At 33.5% G+C, this 21,557-nt stretch overlaps 1 protein-coding gene across 1 annotated transcript in view; it reads left to right on the top strand.

Moving 5' to 3' along the window:
* The first annotated feature begins 600 nt into the window (after positions 1–600).
* Positions 601–21,557, top strand: part of LOC129220099 (protein LSM14 homolog A-like) — a 44,029-nt gene continuing 23,072 nt past the window's right edge. The window contains exons 1-4 of the mRNA XM_054854439.1: positions 601–876; positions 8,247–8,419; positions 13,318–13,486; positions 16,047–16,280. Coding sequence (XP_054710414.1) covers positions 756–876; positions 8,247–8,419; positions 13,318–13,486; positions 16,047–16,280 — 697 coding nt within the window. The 5' untranslated portion in view covers positions 601–755. The remainder of the gene's footprint in view (positions 877–8,246; positions 8,420–13,317; positions 13,487–16,046; positions 16,281–21,557) is intronic.

Consider the following 21,557-nt stretch of genomic DNA (forward strand, 5'->3'; position numbering starts at 1 on the left):
TCCTTTTTCACATTGTTGGATTTATGCCAAAATATTGATTAAAATTGGAGGAAACTAACAATTAAAAGAGTTAATTTATTAATTTGATTATAAAATATTGCATTGTCATCGGGTCTGAGGTCGCGTGCCAAATTTCAAAACAATCCGATCGCAGGAAGTGGGCGAAATTGGAGCTGCAAGATTCCGTTACAAGATACATACATACATACATACAGGTGAAGCTAATAAAAGCGTGTTAAAAAGCAGCTTAGATGTCAAAAATAGCTATTTTTAAAAAAAATCTTGTCACAAGAGCTCCATGGCTCCTTAAGAAGAGATTTACGAAATCCATAGATGTAGGAATAACTCCTCATCGAGTCCCAAAATGAAAACAGGACTGTACGCGGAGGGACTCCTACCTCCGTGAAAAAAAAAATCTCTCTACTTGTGCTCCACTCAGCTTATTCTCTTTGATATGACGTCACATCTTAACAGCCGAAGACTTGAAGCATGCGCAGATGAAATCGCAGTTGCATTATGCCTGCTAGACGCTGCTGACGTTCCATTGGAGGTGGAGTTACAAAGTTAAAAAACCAATCATTAGACTTAATGCTCCAAACGAATCCCTTTGCCGATGCCGATCTTGTCATCCATGTTATAATAATGGTGGTATGAAAAGAAGAGATGTGATCAAGGCAGATATACGCAATAATTCTAACGTTATTCTCTATCCATTTTCATCACTTATTAATATTTCTGTATATTAGAGAGTCATCATGAGCGGTGGAATACCATATTTAGGGAGCAAAATAAGCCTAATATCGAAGTCAGAAATTCGATATGAAGGGATACTTTATACCATAGACACTAAAGAATCCACAGTAGCGCTTGCAAAAGGTAGCTGTTTAATGTTATTTCGATTATGCAAAATTTATCAATTTTTGTAACATCAAAAGAAACTTTCATGATGCTCTTTTCGTACACCTTATCTCTTATCAATTTTTCTTTGTTTACATATTTTGAACTGCATAGTCCAGGGGTCTATTGCATAATTTTAAATTCCTGTGCCGGATGATTTTTTTTTTTTTTTTCATTGAAGAGCCCAATGGTTTTACGGGATGGCATGCTTTTTGCTGTAAAATTTGTCTCCAATTGTGCTGACGTTGTAAAGCAATTCGTCTTAATTTCACATTAGACAACTAAGTGTCACTTAGCTTTGAACTGCTGTCCGTCGAGAGCTATATTAAGTTTCAAATAATTCACGGTTCGTACGCTCCTTCAAAACTCCTCCTATTCTCCTTCATTTAGGAAATTTGTTTGAAGGGCCCTTCAAACTCCTTCAATTTGGTTTTAACTCCTTTTTTTAGATCTAGACTCTAGAATCGTCTTCTATGACAGTAATTTAAAATACTTCAATCAACAACTCCACTTCGTCACAAGGGCGAAAGTATAAGAGTGATTTTAATGTAATAATTTGATATATTTCCCCACAAAGATATGATTTACAAATTGGTTATAGAAGTGATAAAAGTTGAATGTGAAAATATTATTATATGACAAGACATTTTGCAAGTGTAGTAAATCATGCTTAAATGGTGCTTGGCTATTTTTCAAGTTTTGTGATTATTGCTTTTTCCTCCACCACACTCTCAGCAGCAAAAGTTTTGTCTAATTAATATTTAAATATTTAAAACATACATGCATATAAGTAGATGTGCTATATTAAGTGATTGTATTAAAAAAGCAATTGTTTATTAGTAAATTGCAGTTTTATCATTGTAAAAAGAGTCATCCACAAGTGATGTCATGCCTTAAAGAGGAGACTGGCTCATGTATTGGGTTGTTCGGAAAGTCATTTCGTTTTTTTTGGGGAACATGAAAGACAGTTTTCGTATAATGAATAAATATTTTATTAAATTATATATTGGCCATTCTGGTCCAACACCTTTTGCCATCTTTCTGGCAGTAACATAATTCCCCTCTCATAAAAGTTTTGGTCCTTGCTGGCAAAAAACTGGTTCAGGTGGTTTTTGACATCTTCATTTGAGGTAAAGGTTTTGCCATCCAAAAAATTTTGCAGGGACCGGAACAAATAGTAGTTGGAAGGCGCCAGATCTGGAGAATATGGTGGATGTTGCAGTACGTCCCATTCAAGCTGTAAAAGTTTTTGGCGAGTGACCAAACTTGTGTGAGTTCTCGCATTATCCTGGTGGAACACTACACCCTTCCTGTTGATTAATTCGGGCCTCTTCTCTTTAAGTGAATCATTCAATTTGTCCAGCTGATGACAATAGACTTCTGAATTAATCGTTGTATTGTCCGGCAAAAGCTCAAAAATAACGATTCCTTTGACATCCCACCAAACGGAGAGCATCACTTTTTTTTGGTGAATGTTGGCTTTTGACACGCTTTGAGCCGGTTCATCTTTTCTGCTCCATGACCTCTTGCGTTTAACATTGTTGTATACAACTCATTTTTCGTCCCTAGTAATAATCCGCTTCAAAAATGGATCATTTTCTTGACGTTTGAGGAGCGAATCACACGCGTCAACGCGACGACACAAATTTCGCTCCGTAAGGACATGGGGCACCCACACATCGAGCTTCGAGGTTAAGCCCATGCCTTTCAAATGGCCATAAACAGTCGAATTCGACAAATTTAATCTCTCACCGATCTCTCGTGTGGTTATTCGCCGATTTGCATCAACTAATGCCTTTATCGCATCTTTGTCAGCTTCGACCGGCCTTCCAGACCGTGGTGCATCTTCGACATCAAAATTGCCGGATCGAAATTTTGCAAACCAGTTCTGGCACTGGCGTACTGTTAATACGCCTTCTCCATACACATCCGTCAATTTTTTTCTCGCTTGGACAGCATTTTTACCTTTTCTGAAGTAAAAAAGTAAAATATGACGAAAATGCTGCTTATTGCTCTCCATATTTAAAAGGGCACCAACCAAAAACTACTGCGTAGAATTAATAGAACTTTTTCACACACAAGCCTTGCAATATCAGCTCTCAAGACATATAATGGTTATGCGGCTTAAGTGTGAAGTTGGTTTCGAAAAAACGTAATTAATTCCTCTGACGGGAAAAAACGAAATTACTTTCCGAACAACCCAATAATTGTGACAAGGAGAAGAGACAGCGTTCCAAAAAGTGACATCACACAGTTATTATAACAATATGTTTATGAAAAATATTACATGTGACAAGGGAAGGAGTAAGGTAAAGTGTGACGAAGGGGAAGGGGGGTCAAATATGACGAAAACGAAGTGTGAGAAAGAACATTTAAGGATGGTCCAAAAGATTCTTTCAAAATTTCATTTTACTCTTTCAAAACTCCTTCATTTTATTTCTGAAATCGAGTACAAACCCTGTATATAATAGGTACTGTGTTAATTATTCATGGGAACTAGCATTATAAAATTAAAATCAATCTAGAACCATCATATGTTTGTACAAAACAAGACCATAAAATCTATTAAAATTGATTTTTTTTCTTTTTAAAAATCGGAAGCCTGATAGTCTTATCAGATTGTGTCCTTTAATGAACCTATTATAGAAGAAGAAATTCTCAATTGACTTTCTGCTTTTGAGCATGAAAAAAGGAGTGCCAGAATTATTTTTATCACTCATATTTGAATGTAAAACTTTAAGATAAGAAATTTAAAAATTTGGTGCGAAATAATTTTAGTAACTTTTATTTCTCTGTAAATAGACATTTCATTTTTGCAGTATTTAATAATAGGGAAGTATTCGATTTTCTAATTTTATTTTTATTTGATAGAGTAACATACATGAACATCATCTGCGAAAAAATTTTTACGATACGACTAATACTTTTTTTTTAAATAATTTTTTTAAGTTCACGCGCGAGTGACGTCATTTGCTTGTAAGTCCTTTGACTGACGTCACTGCCGCGCTGCGAGGCGGCGAGGTTGGCTAGGACAAAGAAGTGCTTGGCGATCTTTGGGGGAAGGCGCGGGAAAACAAGAGCCTTCTAACAGCAGCGCGCATAAAAGGCTAGTGAAAATCCTTTGCTGTCTGTAGGGTTTAATGCATTCTGCGATTGTTTTTAATTTGATTTTCTTTGTCATGGCTAGTAGAATCAATTACAAGTATTGCTTCGTTCCTGGATGCGTATCTACATCTAAAAAAACTCCTCACAAGCGATTTGTTATTGTTCCATCCCAGCAGGATCTTCGAAAGAAGTGTTTTCAAATGTGTTTATTAATTAAAATTTGAAAATGAAAATTTGCACTTCATTTTAATTAAAAACTATGTCAAGTGAGAAATACAATTTGAAATATATGTTCACAACTGTTCATAAATAAATGTTTAATAAGCATATGAGATATTTTTTAAAAAAATGCAAGTAAACAAAGGAATTTAAACCCTGCACAGTAAACTTAAATAGAAAGTAATAGATGCATTACTATTTCCATTTTAATAACAATGCAAAAACTATTAATACTTTCTTTTTAACATTCAAACTATCTTCAAATTTTAACTATTGCAAATTGATAATTTAAAAATACATTTTCAGTTTATCACCAGAAGCGTTTCTATATATACAAGACCTTTCTCACCTGCAAAAAGGTACTTATTTTATGAAATGAACACCATTTTCAAATTTATTATTTTTATCAAAAGAGCAAAAAAATATATTTTTCCTTTTTTTGCTAAGTTGCACAAAAACTCAAGGATAATTAACATGTATTAGTGGATTTAAAACAATTTTCCACAAAAAAAAAGCAGATCAACTTTTATTGCCAACAAAGCGAAAAATTTTCATGCAAAAACTGCTCTAAAACTTAGTACTGGAATCACTTGCAGTAGGGTTGTTACAAAATGCGCGCCTCATTAAAAGCCGCCAAGTAAGAACTGGAATAGCGCTCTTACATTGTAATTTATATATTCAGATAAAAAAACCATCGACACACAAATGGAAATGATCAATCTTGATAAGGGAAACTAATGCGAATAATATGAACTGCAAACATAGACGGATATGTACGTACAATTTTAAAGAATAACAATGGTGAAACTTTGTTGTCTCACTCCCCGTACTTCTAGGACATTAAATCTCTCGTCCTTTCGAAAAAAGTCAAACACCATGAATGACTTTGCTTGAGGAAGGTTATTGGATTGACCTTTCGTGAATCCTAGCCCCATGATGGAAAAAATGCTGGTTAAATGCTTTAAAAAGGCTGAAAAAGACAGTGCTATTCACCTCCTGGTAGGCGCAACACGGCATGGAAATGGAGCTCTGATTGGAACAGGGAAATGACGTCAGCTGCTGACGTTTTAGGCCACACCTCTTTTTTGCGCATCGCTCTTTAAAAAATTCATAAAAAATCAATCGTTGGTTTTAAAAATCCGGCCATGGTGAATTTTTGTGTTTTGTAAGCCTGTCAACATTGTGCAATAGTTAAAATTGGAATATTTGATAGGTTGATACTTCCCTATTTTTGGCTTAGAATTGGCTATTTATTAGTAAAATACCTCTGTTGACTAATTATTAGAAAAATATCTAGTTAACAGGGCTGTGCTAGATTTCAACCCTATCTGAAGCGATCATATTTTTTCCCCATCCTTACTATCCCTTTGCAGTTCTAAGTTCATTGGGACCCCAAAGCAGAATACTTTACGATGTTCTGCAATGGAAAATCATTTGACTAAAATTGTTCTGCAAGTACTTTAAGCATTGTACGCGAAAAAACGTGACATTTTAAACAAGTTGGGTGGCAAAAATCAAAATCATTTCACATAGTTTTTTTTTTAACTGGACTGTTACTATTTATTTTTGTGGAAATGAGATATTTCCGGAAACATCACAGCTTTCAACCAAATGACTAATTGAAGAGCACTGAATTTGGAAAATTAGTTGATCATGAAAACTATAAAATCAAAAAAACTTTTAACAAGGTGTCAAACCTAAACCGATTGGGATTCTCCAAAAATAGTTTATATACTTTCCAAAATTGCATAGAAAGAGCAAAGATACAAAATTTTATAAAAATCCGAACCTAGGTGTCAAACCACATTTTTTGGTTAATTTTACATCGCATGAAGGAGCAATTGAAAGAATGTTACTAAACAAAGAAATAATAAATAGAATGAGTTGAGTTTGGGTTGCATGTAATAAAACGCTTCAAAACAATTAAAATATTTTCTGGATGCAAAAGGATTGAAATCTTAAACAAGACAGGCAATTTCTAGCGATGGACATGTTGGCTTGTTTCCTAAACATGCATGGAGGAAATTGTAGTGGATGAAGATCGATTGGGAAAAACCTACAAAGGACTAATTGAATTCAACATCGTCAGCTTTCCCCCAAATTATCGTAATTTGAGACAATTTTAGATTTTCTACTAATTTTAAGAAATTTTCTGCACCGCAGTTTCTGCAGATTTTCGGCACCACGGTTCTGCAAATTTTCGGCATCGCGGTTTTTGCAAATTTTTGGCATCGCTGTTTCTGCAAATTTTCGGCACCGTGGTTTCTGCAGAAAATTTGTCAGCTTTCCTCTCACATTTGAACAGAATGGTTCTGCAGCTCAGGCATCTGTTTTGTGGCGTACGTCGCAAATTTAGTAGTATTCTGCTTTGGGGCATTGGGATAATATATATTATTGTTATTATTGTTTATTAAATCATGAGTGGGGAGAAAAGTGTTTACCCATGCCTTTTCAGAAAAGTTTACAACAACACAGCTGCTTATTAGCTGTGATAAAACAAACAAAATTATTTAAAACCAAACTTATTTTCAGCTGTTAATTTCTTTCCAAGAAACAAACAACAAGCATTATATTTATTTGGCAATAGCAATTATTTATCACTTGCAGGAGTATCAGAAGAGTGCAGATTTTTTTTTCTTTGCGAAATTTGCAAATTTTGTATAAGCTAATCCCTCTAATTTGACTTCAGAAGAGATTTCAAAAATTATCTTTAATATGTGATTTTGCTTTCAGATTTGCTCTTTCAATAAACAATTTATGAAAGATCTGTTTATCAGAATTTTGTCAAGGGTCTGTTTCGGTTGATCAGGATTTTGCAAAGATCTGTTTTGGTTAATCAGATTTTTGTGAAGGGTCGGTTAACGGACCCAAATATCCTCTGGCCAGACCCCTGCCTTAACTCAGTTAAATCTTTGCATTGAAAAAGACTCCTTGTTGCTCCAAAACAGGTCTTGTTTCTGTTACATTTATTATATGGTTTTGTTGCTGGATAGCTCAGTCTAGGAGGGAAGGGGCATCTTCAATCCTTCGAGGTCCGATTCTTTTGCTAGTGGTCTTGCTCAGAAAATTACCAATTGTTTTGATTGCTGACATTTTTAGTTGAATGCTGACAAGGGACCATTTATAAATTCTAAAATATGCTTCCTTATGCATATAATTTATGTAAGTTCATAGTGGTAATAGAAAGTCACAAAGGAAATGAAAATGAATTAGTTTTAAATTACTTATTCTAGGTACTTATGTAAATTACTATCGATAAGAAATTTCAACCTTGTTCTAGCCAAGTTATTATGCTTCAGGTTTTTATGGCTAAATAAAAGGGTTAGGTAAGAATCAATGTAGGAAAAACAATGCTTAATTTCACACACACATGCATTCATATTCATGATGGAATATTCTATTGGTAGGCAAGATTTTTGTAGTTTGGAGATTATGATTTATGAGATTTTATGCATTTATTCTTTGTCAACAATGTGCATTAAAGAATCTTTCTAAAATTTCCTTTTCTTATAAGGATTATTTCGAGTACTTTTACAAATTTAAAAAATATGCTTAGTACTTCAAGTAAAAAATTGGACACTTTCAAAATAGTGACTACTAATAAAATTGTTACTATTGGCCACTGGACACTGAAGAGTTTCCCTTGTTTTCCCCTTAAGCTTTGGTAGAAAATTTAATGTTTTTATTGATGAATTGCTTTCAAGTTGACAATATTGATGATTTCAATCTTATTTAATTTGTTTACAGGCAAAATAAAGTTGTATTAGTATTTCTTAAGTTCTTATTTTTTGTTAACATGTTAGTAGTTTTTTTCCCTATATGAAATGAGTTGTTTGGTAAGCAATCAAAGAATACTTAAAATTTATTTTATTGTTGTCGTCATAAAACTGCACCTTGAGTCTGAAGTGTGAAAAACTTGGTAAACACTATATCCAGAATAATGTGTAATACCCATTGATAACTTTAGTGATAGTTGAATATGTAATATAGAATGGGAGAGAGATTTAATTACGTTAATATTTTAGTTAGGTCATTTGGGACGGAAGACAGACCTACAGAACGTCCAGTTGCTCCAAGAGATGAAATCTATGAGTACATAATCTTCCGTGCAAGTGACATCAAAGATTTACATGTGTGTGAGCCTCCTAAACCCCATAATCTTAACAGTGGCCTTCCAAATGACCCTGCTATAGTACAAGTAAGTCTTTTCTAAAAGTTATTTAACAAGAGTTAAAAGTTATTTAACAGTTAAATGTTTAAAAGTTATTTAAAGAGTTTAAGCTTGCTCCCCTTATAGTCTATCAGCTAGCACCCAAAATTTCAACATATAGCGTCATTTCTGCGATAAAGCTGAGTGAGGTGTCATTTTTTTGCGTAGATTACGAATATGCTAAGGCGGAAATCGAAATTGGTAGCTTTTGTACAGTAAATGTCAAAAAAAGCATCAAAATCATCATTTTTTTAAATTTTGGCTTTTGTCAATTAGATTAACCTTTACCAGGGGGGGAAAATCCAAATGATAGTCACCTATTAATTAGATACTAGAGGCTTTTTCCCTAGCTCGCTTCGCTCGCCAACCCCTATTCGCCACCTGCGGCAGCTCAATGCCGACATAAGACAGGACCAGGGTTGGTAAAAAAAACTTTTTTTTTGGTTTAAACCGGGTTTTTTTTGGTTTAAATACTATTTGCAAGAAAAACAATTAATTTTCGGAAGGTAATTAAGTTTCCATGTAAATAACAGTTATTCAATAGTCACATTATACCTAATTTCTTGATTAATTAAAGAGATAAGAACAAAATCTTGTAACTAAATTAAATAATTAAAATAGCTTTCTGTGGGGAAATATTGATTGAAATGTTTGACTTGATTAACATATTAGTATGCATGTATATATAGACCCTTTATGATACAAAATACTTCAAGAAGTGGTTGTGATGCGGGTTAAGATAAAATATAAAATGAAGATCCAAGAAAAAAACTTCATAAAACCAACATAATATGAAAAATTATCGAATAAAGGTAAAAGTTATATTTTCAAAAGAACAATTTTCATATTTTTTCTTTCTGATCTTACATAATGCTAATTTTTATATACACAATGTCGCAAATATTGAAGTAAAGCAAAATGTACAACAGTACATGATTGAACAGTCAAAAAATCGATTGCTGTTGTACTGACAAAGTTTTTTTTAAAAAGTGCTGCTCTATATTCGACTCTGTTCTTATTTTGGAAAGACTTGGAAAAGATATTGACTATCGCTAAAACAAAGAACCAAATGAAAAATACAAAAATTGGTGTAACATGGCTTAAATTACAGTTTATTTACTGGCATACTTGTTGCATCCAGCATTGAAGTTTAAAAAATATTAAATGCTAACTCTTTAGAACAAATAAATGTGTAGCAAATTCTATTTCAAGAATTTTTTTTTGCCAAAAACATTATATACGTGAAGTATAAACTTTTTTTTAAAATTTGATTCAAAAAATATTATTTGTGATTACCTGCAGAACAGATCTTAATTTTTAGGTGCAAACAATTACGTTAGACTGTTGATTACCTTACAAGCCAAAGTTAAAATTCCCGGAAAGTGCAAATAAATGGGCAAAAATGTCACACCCCTGCAACAGGAGTGAGCAATATAATGGATTGCATCTATAATAAAAGATTCAATCCTTAGTAAATCTTAACTAATCATGCAAATTAAGCATAATGATGGAAGTTGACTGAAATCTGCTTTATGGCACATATATGAAATAAAAAATATATTAATTTTTTTTTTTTTTGATTAAAACGTAATACATTTTGAAGAAGCAACTTTGCGCAATTTTAGTATTTATCTCTGCAACTTAGCATAAATGGGATTTTACATTTTTCAATATGTGTGCGGAAATCAATGTAAACCTGTAAAATAAAGCTTTTTTAAAAAAAAAACCGCATGTTTTTTTAAAAAAACCAATTGGTTTCAACCATGGTTTAAACCAAAAAACCCTGGAAAGGACACCTCAATGCCAGTGGGTGGCAAGTAATGATTTTAATGTTTTTTTACCCTTGAATGTACCGCCTCTTATCCCCAATCCTCCTAAGTTTTAGCGGGGTGAGACAGGGTGGAAGGGCTTTCCCTAAATGTCCTGCACGCAACAGTACCAATATATTGACCTGGTAGACATTGCGCAGTAATTGTCAGACAGACTTCAAAATTTATGAATTTTTAAAGCTTTAGTTTTCTGTCAATTAGAGTGATTTTTACATAAATGTTCCAAATAAAAATTATTTAGATGATAATCATTTATACATATGTTTTTTTTTTTTTTTATCTTAACCATTTTAGCAATTATGTCTCTATGAAGTGATAACATTTATTCTCAAAGAGTGTGTCCTAGAAAATGAATTGGTACGCTAGAAGATATTTCACAAAGACATGTGTCCAGAAGAGAATAATAATAACGGGAGTGTCCCCCCCCCTTCTTGCTTCTCTCGCCAACCCCCGTTCGACACATGCGTTGGCTCCATGCCGCCTGCTGTGGGTGACAAATTATGATTTTAATGATTTTTATCCCTGGATGTCTGGACCCTTAAGGTTTAGAGCAGACTTAGATAAAATGAAAAGCTTTCTGCGAACACAAATCCTAACTGGAAAAATTTCTGCAAATAATTATTTTGCCTGACTCACCCTTAAATAAAAAATTAAATTTATATTCAGATATGAAAGAGACAAAAAAAAGTGGTTTAAATCATTTATTTTTTTTACAATAACATATAGTTTGCTTATTTTTCACCAACTGAAGAAAACTGCCAAGACCATTATTTTTTTTTACACATGTGCTTTTAAAAGCTTTTGGAGAAAGGCTTTAACATAAATAAACTGGGATTTTCTTAAAAATTCCCTTTAAAAAAAAGAAATTTTTTTAAAATCAACGTTAGCAGTTTGAAAAAATAATTTCTGCAGAGACAAAAATTTTCTGCGAACTCCGTTCGCGCGTTCGTCTATATTATGCAAGACTGGTTTAGAGGAGTGAGACAGGACAGAATAGCATTACTTGTATGTCAAGCGTACAACAGTGCCCGTACTGACCCAGGTAGACATTGTTAGTCCTGAGAAGATTGGGTTACAGTCCAATTTTAATCAACATTTTCACATAAATTCTCTACTATGAAGTCAAAAAAATGCTTGCATAAATTAAAATTGAATAGCCATAGAAACTCCTGATTTTTCTGCTTCAAGTAAAACTAGTTTCCAATGTTTCAAGATAATTAGAATGTGAATTACAATTGTTTTTAAGTAGTTTCATTCTAAAAAGTAGGTGAGCGTTTAATTGAAAATTCATTGTTGATCGCGGTAATTGTTGCACAATGTTTTTATTAACATTTATTGATGATTTTAATGTCTTTTATCCCTGGATGTCTGTTCCATAAGGTTTAAAGGGGGTGAGACAGGGTGGAATAGCTTTTCCTAAATGTTCTGCCATCCAACAGTATCATTATTGACCTGGTAGACAGTGCCAGTTTGAAGGAGATAGGGTTACTGACACACAGACAGTCGAGCACAGAAATCGCATTTATATAAATGCAATTGTTCAATTGATTTTGTGTAACTTGCAAAAGACCTCAGTCATATACTGTTGTTTCAAGCAAAAAATGAGACAAAAAAATTCAAGCAAAATGAAATTACATGGTGCTTTATTGCAAACAGTATCACTACACACTTCTCAGAGGCTATCGTTTTTGATACCCTATCCCTGACCGAGTGCAACCAATGCTAATAAAGAGGAGGTGGGAGAGTAATGCGAAAGAAAGGGAGAAAATGCTCAGGATTCGGTAAAGAAGGGAGCGAGTTGAGATGCTTGGAGCAACAAATGCACGGTGTGTGCCAAGCAACAAGGGCTATGCTTGCCAACAAGGAGTATGTCCATGCTTGGATGCAGGGGCATGCACAGGAGAGGAAAAGAGACAGCTGTTGGCCCAAGCTTGAAGAAGGCCGAAGATTTTTAAAACAAGGAGTGAAATATATGCATCGCTGTAGGGATAAACAATTTGGAAGGGGACACATAAAAGTCATTTGTGACGGGCCCCAAAATTTCTGTACACACTTCTGTATCTAAGCAAACTAAATTTTCAAGACTACCTTAATGTGTAGTGTTAAAGGTTGAAAAAGATAGTGTTTTAATTATATGCACTATTTTTTTTATTATACAATCAATTAATTCAACTCGAAACATTTGCTCAAAAATATAGAAGCAATACATCTTATCATGGAAATGTGCAGTTATGTAGTACATTAGACCCTCATTTTACATGGGGGTTACATTCCACGGAAACGCCGCGTAAACCAAAACCTCGTAAATTGAGACCTATTGATTGTGTTAAAATGGGGGTTTGGTTCCGTAGATAACAAAATTCTTCATTCTAGTGATCAACTAATTGTATAATAAGTACAATGTTTACTTTATATCAAGTTTTATGCACAACATGCATAAAGAAAACATAAATTAATTTTGTGTTCTGTTTATAAAGAGGAGCTGGCTATGATAATCTTTTGGCAGTCATTAAGAATTTTTCTCTAACCCTTTGCAGAGCATTAACGCATCCGTGATCACTTGCGTCCATTCCCATGATAGAAAATTCCTTCACTAACAAATCATTAATATCATTTCTATTGTCTAGGAATGGCTCAAAATTTTCAATGTGAGCATTTTTGGTTGTGTGACCAACGTCGATATCCTCGTTGGTTTTGGCCTCCTTTGTCACTCCTAAAAGCTCTTCTTCCAGTGAGTTCTGAACTGTGTGAGTTTAATAACTTTACTTCTGGAAAGAGCTCTTTTACCAATCGCATAAAATGTCTCCAGTGGCCCAAGCTCGATTATTAGCACGCCAAGCAGTTGATCTTAAACCTCATATTATCGAAACTGCGTGAAGTAAACCCACGTCAAACAAGGGTCTACTGTACCTCCTTTTTGTGGTTTTCTCGTGGTGACAAAGAGTTCCTAAAATCATGCCCCAATTGTATTAATTCTTTACTAAATTGATATTATATGAAAAATTATTTTTATTCTATGCTAGTTGATGGATGCAAGCATAAAAATTTTGCTTTCAGCATTCTGCTCCCGTATCGCAATCTGCTTCCAACACTTCATTTGGTCAGTCTGGTAATTCTTTTGGACCTATTGGTGCTTTGCCTTCCTACCAAGATTACTCCAACCAGCAGTCGGGACTGCCACACATTCCCCAACCCTTTTCCACACCTGCCCATTCTCAGCAGTCCGGTGAGTACTTTCTCTACAAAAGGACATAAATGTTTTATAATTTTATGCACAAATAACTTATCAGCAAGAAAAAGTGTATTCCTAGCTATTGGATTGCTATGCCATAAATTTATCAAAGAAAAAAAATTAAAATCCAGGGAAGTTAGAAGAATAAATATCCCAAAAATTGTTATTTTATTTAAAAGGTTTTTCTTTTTTCGCAATTAGCATTCTACAGCAAAATAGAAAAGCACAAGTGTGGCTCTGTATTAGGGACTAAGCCATTTAAATGATTATAAGTGAATTTTAATCAAAATATTCACGTGACGCTGCTGCTGATGTTACCGGCTATTTAATTCAGTCTTTAAATATATATAACAGCCTTCATTTTTTTTTTAATCGCCAAAACTTTTTCACTCTTTTTGCAAGAGAAGTGAAAAACAATTGTTGTGGGAAGGTAAAAGGCAGTAACTGCAAATTTTTCTTTTTCTTTCCTTTGGTCATCGATTGTACGTTAGCTTTATTGTAAAAGCTTGCTCATTTAGTTTATGCTGAAAAAAAAATCTATCTCAAACACACGCTGCCGTTTACCTGCCCACCGCAGTGTATATTAAGAATGCCAACAGGTCTGTATTGGTGAATGAATTTAAATTTTGCTGGAATGATAAAGATCTACAATAATAATAGCATTGTTGATATGTTCCTAAGTTGTTGTCTCTGCATGAAACTGAGCGAACTATCTGCAAGTCTTTTTAAAAATTTAATTTCAGGCTGGAAATGCTAGTTTAGTATTTTTAGGATTTTGAAAGTACTTGTTTCAGGGAAGAGGAAAGTATATATAAAGGGATTTTATCAAGGCCGAAATAAAATTGACCACTTTTTTTGGTTTAACCACTCAAAAAAAAAAGCATTTTGTTAAAAAAGCCGGCTTTTATTAAAATCTTTTTTGTTTTTATTGGACTGGATCAGCAGTCAATGGATCTAATGGAACTCAACCAGTAACCAGTTAAGTTGCTTGTAATCATTCAATCCTCCATGAGATAACTAATAACAAATAGCAATTGGCTTTTCCTTCTGAATATGTGAAATGGAAGAACAAGAAAGGAAATTAAAACAAAGAATTAATTAAAAAATTATGAAATATCAATCTCTATTTTTCACCCTTACAATCACATAAGTAAATGACTTCATTATTCTCATAGTATTTTTGTATTTATTGTGAATTCAGGGAGAATTGATAGCGAAAGTAAACAAAGAGGGTTGCTGCTTTTTGCCAACATTTGCCACTATCACAAATTACTCATTGGATTGGCACTTTTTCTCAGGAACATTTTTCTTATCTGATTGGCACTGTTTTCGCTATCCCATTGCCAATCAGACAATGATATTGCCAAATGTTACTTGTTTTCTTCGCTTCCACTATCAGTTTTTGCTGAATTCACTTTGGAAACAATTCTTCAATTACAGTTCTTTACTGTAAGCTTTGTTTAAGCATAATATTTTGATAAAATGTTCTCTCATATGTGTTGCTGTTAACCTATATCAGCAGAAATTTATGATTTTTAATAAACGCAAAATTTAGTTCTGTTTTACACAAATGTGCACTGTTATTTATAAAAACAACAATAAGACACTAAAAATGGGAAAATAATTGCGTACACATGTTTTAGGGTCACAAAGAAGCCCTTTGCTAAAGAAGTTAACTTAGGTGGAAGACCATCCAACTGAAGTGTAGGAATTTGTCAGATATTTGAAACAATTGCAAGTTTGTGTATACAGTAAAACCCCTCCTAACGGACACCCTTCTTATGTGGACAATTTTGAATTCCCCAGTTCCAATGCAAATAACATTACTAAACTCCTGTCCTGCAGACAAAAAAAATTTGTCCTGTTAGTGTCCGCATTAGAGGGAGTTTGCTGTGTATTCCTTTTATCATATTATTTTCAACAAATATGTTGTTTAATAATGCTGTAAGATTCCGGGCAGTTGTGCCGTGGTCTGAGTGTTGTTACTCCAAACGTTTCGGCCGCATCTGAGGCGACCATCTTTAGTGTGAGCGTGGTCGAAGCTTTCAGAAAGCGGTTCCTAGCAACTGATGCAGATATTGAAGTGTTGTCACTATTTATCTGGGAAGAGCTAGCTCTCCCTTTGTTCTGGGCCGGGATTGGCTGATGAACCTAAGATGGCTGCCGCAGATGCGGCCAAAACGTTTGGAGTAACAACACTCAGACCACGGCACAACTGCCTGTAATCTTACGACATTATTGACACCGACCGTGAAAGCCTTCATTTTTGCAAATATGTTGTTCATTACTTAAAGGGACATTGATCACCCTATTAAAATGTATCGAGGTCATTAATATAAATAACAAAGTATAATTTTAAAAGGCTAAAAAAATCAAGCTTTTTCAATAAAATCCATCCGGTCTGACTGTTTTTAGAAAAAACTGACGTTTTTGCAGCGTGCTTTAAATGTTGCCGTTCATTAAAAAGTTTTCCCTCCGATTTTGAACATACTTACGGTATTTAAAGAAAATACTACTTTTTGAGAGAAATTATTGTGTAATTTCAACTTTGCAGACTCCAGATCTGAAACTCCTACCCCTACCCCCCAGCATCGCAAGAGTCCAACATTAGATATAGGATCAGCGGCTCACGGAGGCAATGTGCATCGCGTGGACAACCGTTCCGTGGGGCAGCGTTCCCAGAACAAGCCTCAACAGCCGGGCCCACCGACCGTGCCCAATCAAAACAACCGCAGACCAGGGCCCATGCAACAGGGACAGAGGCAACAGCGCTCTCCTCAGCGTGGCAGTGAGTGCACTTTCATTCAATTGAATAGGATCTTTATTGAGCAATCAAGGATTGCTTAGCATTTTCTTTGCACCATTAATGGCAATTTGCTCTTTTTTTTAAACCATGCTTTTATTTTAAAATTCAGAAAAAATAAATTTTTGAGTAAAAATATATTTTTCCCCATCTGGTATCTGCTTTTTTTTTTTTTTGCATGTGAAAATGTTTTTTTTTTTTTTTTTTTTTTTTGAGCAATCACAAATTGCTTATTGCTTTCATTTGACTGTTTTGATGTCTTATGATTTTATTTTCCCACCAGCACCCTCTGCAGCATCACCGTCGACCGGCCTCGCAATGCTGCTCCTGTAGCGAAATCAGTCCCCAGGTTGCGTCACTATCCTACACTTACATGCATAAATACACGCATATACACACACATACACAAACATACACACACTTGAACACATACACACACACAGACACCTGCACATTCACACGCATACATACATAACTACACACGCATACATACGCACACATACATACACGCACATATACACTCACATATACATACAAGCACGCTCATGCCTGCACACATACATAAACACACATACATACATAACTACACACGCATACATACGCACACATGCATACATACACGCACATATACACTCACATATACATGAGTCATTCCATTTCAAATCAGGCAGGCAGGTATGAAAAGTGTCATATGACCATCACCGATTTTTTTGAAAAAAATACAGTAGTTACAACTAAGGTACATATGAACTATCCCAAAAGGATTTTGCAAGAAAAATTTTTTTTCCTTCAGTTACAGCCTATTAAAATTCTGCACAAAATCCGCCATTTTGGAAAAAACCGGCAAAACACTCCATTTGAAATGGACACTATTTCAAAAGTATTTAACCTATTCGAATAATTCTTTTTTCTAAAAATAAATAAGGACCCATATATCCTCTAGACATCGTTTTTGAAAGTTTAGTTAGGTTTTTTGATAAAGAAAAAAATTCATTTTTGCCGCCAAAAAACTGCATTTTTACCAATTTTATGATTTTTTTTCTCCATGAAAAAAAAGTTTTTTTTTCTAAACGGAGATGGCAGTCTAAAGCCCTTATATGATAGTTTCATAACATATTTTATTAGAATCCTTGATTGCATACAGCCTCATAAATAAAATTTGAAATTTTGAAAATTTTCAAAAATTAGCGATTTTTGAAGTGATTTTACTCAAAAAACCCATTTTTTAAAAATCTAAAAATTTGCTCATTTGTACCCCATATAATGCTTAACTAGTGGATAGACACCGCATCCTTTATTTTTTCCCATAAAATGTTTTATGATTTTTTGAAAGTGACCTTATCGCCCATGGCATGCATGTAAAATAAAAATGTCTAATAATTTCAGTCACTGAAAATCTGATTATATTAATGCCTAATAGCTACAAAAACGGTGCACTTTATCAGGAACAACTAAAATCTTACTGACTTTTAATAATATATCAGTAACAAACTGCTTTTGATGATCCAGTCAATTCGTCTTTTCGTAAGACTCTGTGTGTAGTTTATAGGTAGAAGAGCCTTTGGTGATTATATTAATGACTAGCTATGATAATGATGTACTTTATCAGTAACAGTTAAAATCTTTCCTTTTTTTAAAAATAAATATTAGTTTATTTCGTCTCCAAAGCTATGCATTCACCGTTACTTTCATATGCAGCAACAAATCATATTTTTTCTCTTTCAATAGTCATTCTCTTCAACTCAATTACACGACAGGGGAAATCATCAAAGGGAAGAACAATACAATGCATTTAAAACGATTAATTTTAATTTCGTGCTTTGGTTGTCATTGGCAAATGTTGTCACATAATTTTTGGATCCTACCTCATATGATTACTATTATACGTAAGAATATTTATACTAAATTCAAACCGTAGAACTCACTTGTAGTTTAAGAATTTAAAAAGCCCACCTGTTTTATGAGAGAAGTAATCAATTGAACATGGTTGTAAGTTTAGGTAACCAAACAGATCTCACTAAAGGTGACTATTATAGCCAGGGATCCAATTTCTAACAAAAGAAGTGCAGGATCCCTATAGTCTTCAGAACTTGTTTTAATGCTTAAGTGGCCTGAATTCGATCAAAAATACAAAAATTCGAGTTAAACAAATAAGGAAGTAAGGGAGCTCAGCTCCCATAACAATTAGGCGCTGATCAACAGAAAAATATATTTATATAACGAAATACAAAAAGGCGAATTGACTGGGTAATCAGATATTTTGAAAAAAACTGCTGGGTTTTATTCAGAATGGCATAGGAATGATGTGAAAAAAAATTGGACTTCATATTCGAATTCAGTTTTGCGTTATTTTGGTTTTACTACAAAATTTCAAGGTGTACGAACGCTTTTGGGAGCCACTGAATTAGTCATTAATATAATCACCAAAGGCTCTTCTATCTAAAGGCTACACACAGAGTCTTACAAAAAGACGAATTGACTGGGTCATCAAAAGCGGTTTGATATTGCTATATTATTAAAAGCCAGTAAAATTTTATTTGTTGCTGATAAAGTGCACCATCATTGTAGCTATTAGGCATTAATTCATTAATATGATCAGATTTTCAGTGACTGAAATTATTAGAAATTTTTATTTTACATGCATGCCATGGGCGATAAGGTCACTTTAAAAAAATCATAAAACATTTTATGGGAAAAAATACTGGATGCGGTGTCTATCCACTTGTTAAGCATTATATGGGGTTCAAGTGAGCCAATTTTTAGATTTTTAAAAAATGGGTTTTTTGAGTAAAATCACTTCAAAAATCGCTAATTTTTGAAAATTTTCAAAATTTCAAATTTTATTTCCGAGGCTGTATGCATCCAAGGATTCTAATAAAATATATTATGAAACTATCATATAACGGCTTTAGACTGCCATCTCCGTTTAGTAAAAAAAAACATTTTTTTCATGGAGAAAAAAAAATCATGAAATCGGTAAAAATGCAGTTTTTTCGCGGCAAAAATGAATTTTTTTCTTTATTAAAAAATCTAACTAAACTTTCAAAAATGATGTCTAGAGGATATATGGGTCCTTATTTATTTTTAGAAAAAAGAATTATTCGAATAGGTTAAATACTTTTGAAATAGTGTCCATTTCAAATGGAGTGTTTTGCCGGTTTTTTCCAAAATGGCGAATTTTGTGCAGAATTTTAATAGGCTGTAACTGAAGAAAAAAAATTTTTCTTGCAAAATCCTTTTGGGATATTTCATATGTCGCTTAGTTGTAACTACTGTAATTTTTTCAAAAAAATCGGTGATGGTCATGTGACAGACCCTGCCTGATCTGAAATGGAATGGCTCACATACAAACACGCTCATGCCTGCACACAGACATAAACACACATACGTACATAACTACACATACACACATATATACACGCGTACCCACAAACACATATACACATGCCTACATACACGCACTCATGTTTGCAAAAGACATAATTTGAATTCAAGTAGATGTCAAAGTTAAAATTATTTTTTCTTTTTTCAAATATTATATTTTTGGAACTTGTTACTTATTGAAGTTGAACATATACCTTTGTGCTTAAAAAGTAAAAATAAGAAATAACAATGTAGAATTTCAGATGACCGCAGACATAGTCTTCAGGGTTGCACGAAACTTGTTTTTCAATGCAAAACAAGTGAGCTTATAGGTGAAAAAAAATCCAACAAAACACACAAGTCTTTTGTCAAATGGCTTTTCATCCATATGCCTATTTGCATTGAAAAAGGCATGTGAATTTAGCATAAAGCAACATGATTCAACCGCTTTTGTGTCATAGTCGACCTTAGATACCATTTCAACTTTCTCAGTGCACTGAAGCTTCTTTCAACTTTACACGACGAAGGGCGGCCTACCAAGAGTAGCCGCACCAAATTTTCAACATTTTGAAACAGTAGACAATTGAATCAACCGTTCTTAATGAATGAAATCAGCAAAAACGAAATCCAGCTCTATTGAATCAGCCGCTTTATGGAATCTCTTCAGAAAAAAATGTGACTCATATAAACCGCGACAACTGTATAATTAAATTTTTATATTACATAGTGATAAACCCTGCAGCTCTAAGTTCTTGGCACAAGTTGGATTCGAAGGAGTTTAATTTGATGTTTTTTAATTAAAAAATTAAAGTATATAATTCACCGTTATGACATTCACGAACCTACGAAAAACACAACTACAAAAATAAAATAAGACACAAATAATTAAGCTCTCATAATATCATATTTTAATAATGCTACCTTTTAAAGTATTTTCATAATTTTTTCAGGATTTTTGTAACAAATGCACCAGAATTTTGCTTTTTTGTTGAATCCTCCATACACTCAATGCATATGAAACCAAAAAACAACAAAAACCATGCCCATGTTATTTCATTAATTTCTAATTTCTCAAAGTCAGCAGGGAAAGTGCCCCTCCTGATCCTCTTTAAGTTTCAGCACACCTCACAGATTGAAAAGTACTGGCCTACACAGAGAACAAACAGCATTTGGTGTATAATTGAATTCTGATCAGCGGACGATGAGGAAGAGATAGAGAAATGAACTGCTTTTTTCTGACACGTGACAATAAGTTTTAAAATGGTTATTTCAATAAAATTTGTTCAGTAAAGCAGGATTATTAATGGATAATTTTCTGTTAAGCTTTAATAACTAAAAGGAGCATTATTTATTCCATTAAAATTTATAAAAGTTGAAACATTTCAAAAAAAAAAGAGAAAGTTGAACGCATTAGCTCCCATAAGACTCATAATGTCAAAATATTGACTGTAAAGCATACCTGATTAGCAGGCATTCAGGGGCTACTCGATAAGAGGTCACTGTGAACTTTCATAAACTTTCCTTTCCTAGAAATTTTTTTTATGACGAATCTTCAAATTTCGAGTAGTTTTTTGCGAAATATTGCATTAAAAAGATATTCTCATTTGATGTAGTGATGTGGGTAATTAGGAATTTCATTCGGAAAATCGAGAAGTAACCCCACCTGAATAGTATAAAATCGGGGAGCCCCTGCATGTATTACACTCAACCAGTGGCGTAGCTAGACCCGACTTTCGGGGGGGGGTTACTTCTTTTTTTTATATATATATATATATATATATATATATATATATATATATATATATATATATATATATATATATATATATATACATATATATATATATATATATATATATATATATATACATATAATATATATATATAATAATATATATA

The sequence above is a fragment of the Uloborus diversus genome, chromosome 4, assembly GCF_026930045.1.
Source record: "Uloborus diversus isolate 005 chromosome 4, Udiv.v.3.1, whole genome shotgun sequence".
Lineage (NCBI taxonomy): Eukaryota > Metazoa > Arthropoda > Arachnida > Araneae > Uloboridae > Uloborus > Uloborus diversus.